Source organism: Diaphorina citri, unplaced genomic scaffold (assembly GCF_000475195.1).
Source record: "Diaphorina citri unplaced genomic scaffold, Diaci psyllid genome assembly version 1.1 scaffold508, whole genome shotgun sequence".
NCBI lineage: Eukaryota > Metazoa > Arthropoda > Insecta > Hemiptera > Psyllidae > Diaphorina > Diaphorina citri.
Window position 1 is genome coordinate 148,807 of NW_007377942.1, and position 8,915 is coordinate 157,721.

The 8,915-nt window shown below is 28.9% G+C and overlaps 1 protein-coding gene across 1 annotated transcript; it reads right to left on the reverse strand.

Moving 5' to 3' along the window:
* Nucleotides 1-5,611: 5,611 nt before the first annotated feature.
* Nucleotides 5,612-7,633, reverse strand: LOC113467592 (putative uncharacterized protein DDB_G0282129; the record flags this gene model as incomplete). The annotated part of the gene is made up of 3 exons (XM_026823837.1): nt 5,612-5,728; nt 6,024-6,670; nt 7,427-7,633. Coding segments are annotated over 3 exons (950 nt in total), but the record flags the coding sequence as incomplete, so codon positions are not given.
* Nucleotides 7,634-8,915: the final 1,282 nt, after the last annotated feature.

The window sequence follows — 8,915 nt, forward strand, 5'->3', positions numbered from 1 at the left end:
TGCATGTATGTATCTATATGATTATATCGATGTTCTTCACTTAAATACCTTATACATGTGTATATTCCAATTCTGGAGCAATTATTTTTCCTAAAAGCCAGAGTAGACAGGTAATTTTATTCAAAGAAATTAGGTATTGATTTTCATTTCAACTATTGAAGTGTATGAAACAATAATTAAAAATGAAATAATCAATTAAACAAAACATAATTAAAAAAGTAACAAATATTGGGAATTGAACAAAAAAGGGATATTGAGGTCAATGAGGATATTTAATTCTTTTAATTTTTTCACCCAGCACACTAAAACTAATTTTCTAAATAATATTTTTATAAGTTAAATTAGTTCTTTTTTACAAAATATTTCACTGCACTCCTACATGACATGATTGTATAAGTTGGTTGGTGTCCTCAATCATGAAATTAACATGTAGTATAATACATTTCATTTAAGATCAAAGGGATAATTTCTTACTCAATTATAATAATTGAAAGAGAGAACATTTATACTGTGTTTGAAGAAGTTGAAAATGATTTTCAATGTTAAATAAGTGGTAATAAAAGAACTAATTTGAAAATATAATAGAGTAGTACATGACATAATTTAGGAAGTGGAAAATGATATATTTGTAGAAATATTATTTCCAAACATATCTATACATTGCTTCATAATCGGTGTTCAAACTTGGTGTCATTCAACCTTTCAATAATGAAATTCTTTACTGATTGTTGACAAAATTACTGATTGAAATTTATTAGAATTCAAAATTTATTTGATACTATGGTAGGTATTTTTATGTTGGTAGATTTACAATTAAAGACACGGATGCATCTAAATCTACATTATATACTCTGTCAAATCACATCTAAATAGTAGTACATGACATAATTTAGGAAGTGGAAAATGATATATTTGTAGAAATATTATTTCCAAACATACCTATACATTGCTTCAGAATCGGTGTTCAAACTTGGTGTCATTCAACCTTTCAATAATGAAATTATTTACTGATTGTTGACAAAATTACTGATTGAAATCTATTTGAACTTATTAGAATTCAAAATTTATTTGATACTATGATAGGTATTTTTATGTTGGTAGATTTACAATTAAAGACACGGATGCATCTAAATCTACATTATATACTCTGTCAAATCACATCTAAATAAAAACTTCAATGTCATGTAATACCCTATAAACTAATTGTACGAGTATTAATGGCTCTAGAATATATCCATTTGACAAACCTATTAAAGGTATGGTGTTATAGGTATCAGTAATATCAAATTTGTTGAAACAAAATGTACGGATAATTTTAAACCCCATATGGAAGATTCAAGAGTCATTAAAATGTAAGGAACATGGACAACATCAGGATTGTATCAAATAGTAAAAGAAAGTTAAGATTACTTTGCATTTAGGAGTAGAACATTTAATTGTATGATACTGGCATTTAAAGATGCTGACACTCTCAAAAAATAGTTTTTTGTAGTCTGCATACTTACACCTAAATACAAAGCATTATCTTTCAATTTAATAAGAATACTATTTAAACTAAAATTGGTTAGAAATGAAAATAAATATAAATTGAACGGATTTGATATAACTTTATATAAAAAATTAAACAAAGTTAGGAACTTTAATACCATTTTATTATCAAAATAAATAGAACATTTAATTGTATGATACTGGCATTTAAAGATGCTGACACTCTCAAAAAAATAGTTTTTTGTAGTCTGCATACTTACACCTAAATACAAAGCATTATCTTTCAATCTAATAAGAATACTATTTAAACTAAAATTGGTTAGAAATGAAAGTAAATATAAATTGAACGGATTTGATATAACTTTATATAAAAAATTAAACAAAGTTAGGAACTTTAATACCATTTTATTATCAAAATAAAAACAGCTATCAACAAATTATATTTTTTTATGGTAAAAAATAATTTGTCAACAATTTATTTTCTATTATTTTATTCGTGACATTTAGGAACATAATACCTTGCTCATATTAAAATTGTAACACAAAAATTAAATATTTGTTGGAAGGGAACTTTCATAGATCCGATTAATGATTATTGTTTCAACATATGCATTATTTATATCTCTTTTTTTCTGTAACTACATAATTTCTAATACATAGTATGATTGTTGATTCGTATAATTTATTATGACTGTATTATTTTTGATTTCGACATTTTATTTGAACAACAGTTTTGCACACTTACTATGAGTACAATGAATGTCTTCTGTAACTACATAATTTCTAATACATAGTATGATTGTTGATTCGCATAATTTATTATGACTGTATTATTTTTGATTTCGACATTTTATTTGAACAACAGTTTTGCACACTTACTATGAGTACAATGAATGTCTCTAAAGGCATATTTGAAATGCGCGTTTAAAATTGTGTTACAAGTGATTCTTTTGTTGCTATTCGTCTTTTCTTCAAAATGTACAGCATGTGCCCATGGTTGCCAAATGCCAATACATGTTTTGGCAACACTGTGACAAATTCACCCCATACATTTCGACAGACGTTATAACACTTTTTGATATCTATAGTTTAGAACCTATGTATGTAAATACATAGTTAGCTCTTTTATAATAATTCTTTTTTTAATGGAAAATCGTTTAATAGTGTCAATCTTTCAATTAATTTTGTTTTGTTTTTAATTTTCAATATTTTTTTCTGGTTCAAAATTATATAAGCATTGCTCACAAAAAAATAAAAAGGAAAACTAAGAGATGATGAAGTACAATCCTGATGGAAGTAATTCTTTTTTTTTTATGGAAAATCGTTTAATAGTGTCAATCTTTCAATCAATTTTGTTTTGTTTTTAATTTTCAATATTTTTTTTCTGGTTCAAAATTATATAAGCATTGCTCACAAAAAAATAAAAAGGAAAACTAAGAGATGATGAAGTACAATCCTGATGGAAGATCAAGTAAATAATGCCAACTAGGTTTTCTTTAAGTAGATGTTTTTCAATATCCTTGGACGGAAAAAGTGTATTGCTAGGTGCCTATGCCTATTTATTTACCCAACAAACAAGTAAAGCGATAATCTACCTATAGTGATTTCAAGACATTTTTAGAAAAACATATTACCGTCTTTAAATTTGTTAAAGTTATGATTAGTCCTATGAATCTAGGTATGATATTCAACATAGTCATCTAAATTACTTTTCCAGTTTTTCTTTCATAATATTCTGTTGTACTCACTTCCATTGTTTTAAAGGAAACCCAGTTGACACTATTACTTGACTTGAAACTAAACAAATAATATCTTACAACTAATAAACACTTAAATATGATCTATGAATCTAGGTATGATATTCAACATAGTCTTCTAAATTACTTTTCCAGTTTTTCTTTCATAATATTCTGTTGTACTCACTTCCGTTGTTTTAAAGGAAACCCAGTTGACACTATTACTTGACTTGAAACTAAACAAATAATATCTTACAACTAATAAACACTTAAATATGATATATTTTATAATAATAAAGAAAAAAAGCAATTATTTTTTTATAATTATAAATAATTCAGGAACCATATTTTAAATATTAAAAATATTTATTTATATTTTAAAATTAAAAAATTAAAAATTATAGTTCTGCTAAACATTAATCAATGTAAATATAAATTAATAGGAACCTTAGTTTTTTACTGGGAAATTATCAATTTTAAAATTATGTAGTTCATTAAAAATATTTCAAAATACATTAAATTGATTGAAATTTTTTTACGGATTGTGATGTCCGTTTTTAGGTTTTGAAAATATTTAAACTGAACTACTGTCGAGAAAATCAAATGTACAGAAAAATAATTAACATTACCATTTAAAATAATGTCATTTATTTCTTCTCATGCAAATAACTTTCGACTCTTTCTTTCTTGCTTAAATCTTGAACCCCAGTTTTCAAGACCTAATTAAAACTATAAAAAAAGTTGTTAAAAATGAAAAATTATAATGTAACTTCTAATTTTTTACAAATTAATCAAACAACTTAAAGGAAACATTAGATATTCGAAAGATGAATCGGTTTTGAATGATTTTATTGATCAATCTTGGATATTCCATTATTTCTGATTTCATTAGATAATTATGTGCCTATTTAGAGGCATACCGATTTCAATCATTTCAATATTTTATCTGTTCGGAGGGAAACAAATCAAACATAAAAAAGAAACAATAAAATGGTTAAAAATTTACAGCACATAAATAGCGAGGTGTTTGTCGAAAACATTTTTAATTTAATTTAGAGGGAGGAACAAATTTCAAATTCATGATATCTACCTTAAAGTAAATAAATATTGATCTAACGAAATAAATTATTTACATAAAATTATAATTGGTTTTTCGTTTTTGATCGACAATCAATAGAATGGATGAAAATGTTCTACCAGAAAACAAATGAAGAAGGTTTGATATTTTACAAGTTCAAATTATATTAAAACACAAACTTTAGAGGAATTACTGTATTGTTTAAAAATAGAACTATACACAATAGTAAAGTAGAAGAATTAAAAAGTAATAATAATATGTCGTATCAACTTTTCGTGTTATGGACCTTAAAATCTAAAGACATCATATCTAAGCTTATAAATAAATAATTATAAATCAAAGACTTGGAAAATGCAATAGCTTGCAATTTTCAAACTTGCATAACGCACCACTCACCTCAAAATACATACTATACCGACTAAGTAAAACATTGTTGTTTTAACTATAGCAGAGGTATAAATTACGAACGTCAAATTATTGGAATTATGTATGCAATATTTGTCCTTGCATAATATCAATAAAGGACTTTTTAGTCTCATTCGAGCAGGATAAACAAGGTATATTCTATTCTATTCTATTCTATTCCATTCCTTCTATCAAACCTCACTTCGAAGAAAAGTCAATCCTGTGCTTCCCCACGTTCATCGGACGATAATAATGTGATTTAATTATGGTCACAGAATGGCCCATCACTACATACATGGTCTTGTTGGAAATCAATTAATATTTCGTTTCTTCTCATTTAGACGTGACTCCGGAGCTCGTCGTTCATTGGGTAAGTGTACCATTTATTCGCCCACCTAAAAAACGTACCATTTATTGGCCCACCTGTACCATACGCCACATAAGTCTGAACTCAAAATGTAAAATCGCACATTAATTGATTTTATCTACTAGTACTAGTACCTAAGTAGATAATAATTCTAATTTTGCATAGTTATTTTGCCTTGTTGAATTTTGTTTTTATCCTTCGTTAGCATCTGAACTAGAAGCAATGTTGGTTATTTTACCAACAATCTCATTTATTTCAGTTTAGACTACACAAAATGTAAAATCGCACATTAATTGATTTTATCTACTAGTACTAGTACCTAAGTACAAGTAGATAATAATTCTAATTTTGCATAGTGAATTTTGTTTTTATCCTTCGTTAGCATCTGAACTAGAAGCAATGTTGGTTATTTTACCAACAATCTCATTTATTTCAGTTTCAATAGGACTACACAAAATGTAAAATCGCACATTAATTGATTTTATCTACTAGTACTAGTACCTAAGTAGATAATGATTCTAATTTTGCATAGTTATTTTGCCTTGTTGAATTTAGTTTTTATCCTTCGATAGCATCTGAACTAGAAGCAATGTTGGTTATTTTACCAACAATCTCATTTATTTCAGTTTCAATAGCGTTTGTTTTATCGTCAAGTTTGCCCGTTGATTTGTTAGAATATTTTAAAAAAAAATCTTTAAAAATGTTTACATTCGAGTCCAATTTCATTCAAACTCTGGAATCGAACCCAAAATCTTCGACACTGGAATCTCGAGGTGTCAAGCACGTAAAGAGAAATGATCCTCCTCGTTCATTTCATTAAGGTCTATAATGTTTTTCTCATTCGATATCAATGCTATATTGATAATCATATGTAAATTAAACACTTAATGACCACACAGGTATTAATCACATGTAGGAAAGCAGGGTCGGTCACAGGAGGGTCGTCAAGTTTGTCAGTTTTGTTTTCACTGTCATCCGTCACTTCTTTCTTTTTACTTTCCTCGTTTATATTAGAAACATTAGTTTCGTCAGCTTTTATTTTCACTTCTTCCTGATTTTCATTATATTTCGCCAACGCCCTAAGCTCAGTTGGAGAATTGTCACTATTTTTATCATTCTTGTCATCGTCATTGTTATTGTTCAAAATCATATTCTTATGTACATTGTTAAAATGTAAATAAAATTCATTTAAATTATTGAAATAATAATATTTACAAATCATGCAGTAGTAGTTATATTTGAGTATCTTGATAATGCCTACACTTTTGTTATCATTTACAACACCTGAACTATTGGCTCTACATTCTAACATGTGTTTGTATATGTTGTAGTTATTATGAAACATGTATTTACAATTTTTACAAATCGTTCCTATACAAATGATTTTGCTTATAATGTATTTATCTATGAGTTGCTCATTGATCGTCACAATGGATTGGTTGTTGTTTTTCGCGTCCGAAGCTTCATTGCAAAGATTTTCAATTTGTTTGAGGATGTTTTCAGCAAATCCATAGGAGTTGATGTGAATACCTTGAGATTGTTGACTGGTGATTGACGATGTCTTGTCAGGACTTGATTTGGATTTGGTTTTCTTTTCTGAAACAGAAGAAATTTTGAAAAATCAGTGTTTGTGAAATACATTTTACATTCAAGTCGTTATTTTACATATGTAATTCTCAAGATAGTAAACATCATAGAAAAAAAATATTAATTTCAATAAATCGTAGAAAAAATTCATCATCAAATCTGAGCTACATATTGTGTAGCTCTTTTCTAATACTTTATCTAAATTAATTTGTTAAGCGAACAATTAATTAGTCGTTCAAACAAGCTCGTAATTGGTTTTTAATTGGTCGGAAACTCGAAATAAAACAATTAAAATGATTAGCATAAACAGAAGCCGGATGTAGAGTGTTAAATTCCCTCCTCGTAAATATAACCCTAGGTTTGAAGTCAATTAACTCTTGGAATAAATTATCATGATTCCTAATTAGTCATTCTCATTTGTCAAGTATGAGTGTTGTGTTTTAGCAGAGCCTATCCTAGGTTCAAGTAGGTAGTGGGCTGTTGCTAGAGAGAAAACAGGTGTAAAATTGTAAACATTTTCTTGATTTTTAAATTTTCTAATTATTGTTTATTTATTTTATAGTACAATAAATTATCATGATTCCTAATTAGTCATTCTCATTTGTCAAGTAGGTATGAGTGTTGTGTTTTAGCAGAGCCTATCCTAGGTTCAAGTAGGTAGTGGGTTGTTGCTAGAGAGAAAACAGGTGTAAAATTGTAAACATTTTCTTGATTTTTAAATTTTCTAATTATTGTTTATTTATTTTATAGTACAGATGATTTTGCTTATAATGTATTTGTCTATGAGTTGCTCATTGATCGTCACAATGGATTGGTTGTTGTTTTTCGCGTCGGAAGCTTCATTGCAAAGATTTTCAATTTGTTTGAGAATGTTTTCAGCAAATCCATAGGAGTTGATATGAATACCTTGAGATTGTTGACTGGTGATTGACGATGTTTTGTCAGGGCTTGATTTGGATTTGGTTTTCTTTTCTGAAACAGAAGAAATTTTGAAAAATCAGTATTTGTGAAATACATTTTACATTCAAATCGTTATTTTACATATGTAATTCTCAAGATAGTAAACATCATAGAAAACAAAAAGTATTAATTTCAATAAATCGTAGAAAAAATTCATCTCCACCAAACAGTAAATGTGTTGCATCCACCGAAACAGTAAATGTGTTGCATCCACCAAACAGTAAATTTGTCACATCCACCAAACAGTAAATGTGTTGCATCCACCGAACAGTAAATGTGTTAACATCCACCAAACAGAAAATTTGTTACATCCACCAAACAGTAAATTTGTCACATCCACCAAACAGTAAATGTGTTGCATCCACCGAAACAGTAAATGTGTTAACATCCACCGAAACAGTAAATGTGTTAACATCCACCAAACAGTAAATTTGTTACATCCACCAAACAGTAAATTTGTCACATCCACCAAACAGTAAATGTGTTGCATCCACCGAAACAGTAAATGTGTTAACATCCACCAAACAGTAAATTTGTCACATCCACCAAACAGTAAATGTGTTGCATCCACCGAAACAGTAAATGTGTTAACATCCACCAAACGGTAAATTTGTTGCATCCACCACAGCAGTATTTATATTTGTCACATATCACAGCTTGTAAGCGCTAGGTTGCGGGTTTGATGCGCTGTCCAGGGAAACTTTGTCCTAAACAGATAAGGTTCGTTCTCGGAACGGCTGGCTTTCTCCTATCCTGTCTTCCTTCTCTCTTCGATTTCGGGACGATGAGACCTGGATTTTTCATGTATCTTTCGAATATTTCGAGTTTTTTGTATGTATTAGTGGATGTGATAGATTTCCTATAGCCAGCCGAGATAGCACGTTGAATGTACCAGTTTCCATCGGATCACTGGGACAACGTTGGGCTTGGTTGGTATCTGGATAGGTGATCTTATCGCGGAATTGAGGGTAAAATTTCCGTCACTAAAACTGACAAAATCTGTTTCCAGCCTATAGTTAGCTTGGAATATGGCGAGCCGTTTTTGCGAGCTCTAAGCCGTGGCAGAGTTTATCCTAAACGACTAAATTTTCTATGCTTGTTCTCCTTCTCTCTTCAATTCCGGGACGATAAGACAGGAATTCAATAATTTTATTAGGTATGTACCTAGTTCCCTCTCTCAAACTTTTTTAACCTACTTGGTGCACTCAGCGTCCCAGCTATGAAACACTAAGCCAGGGCCCTGAGAAGGACTTATACCTACTCAAACACTAATTACTTCTCGACTCAAGCGAAC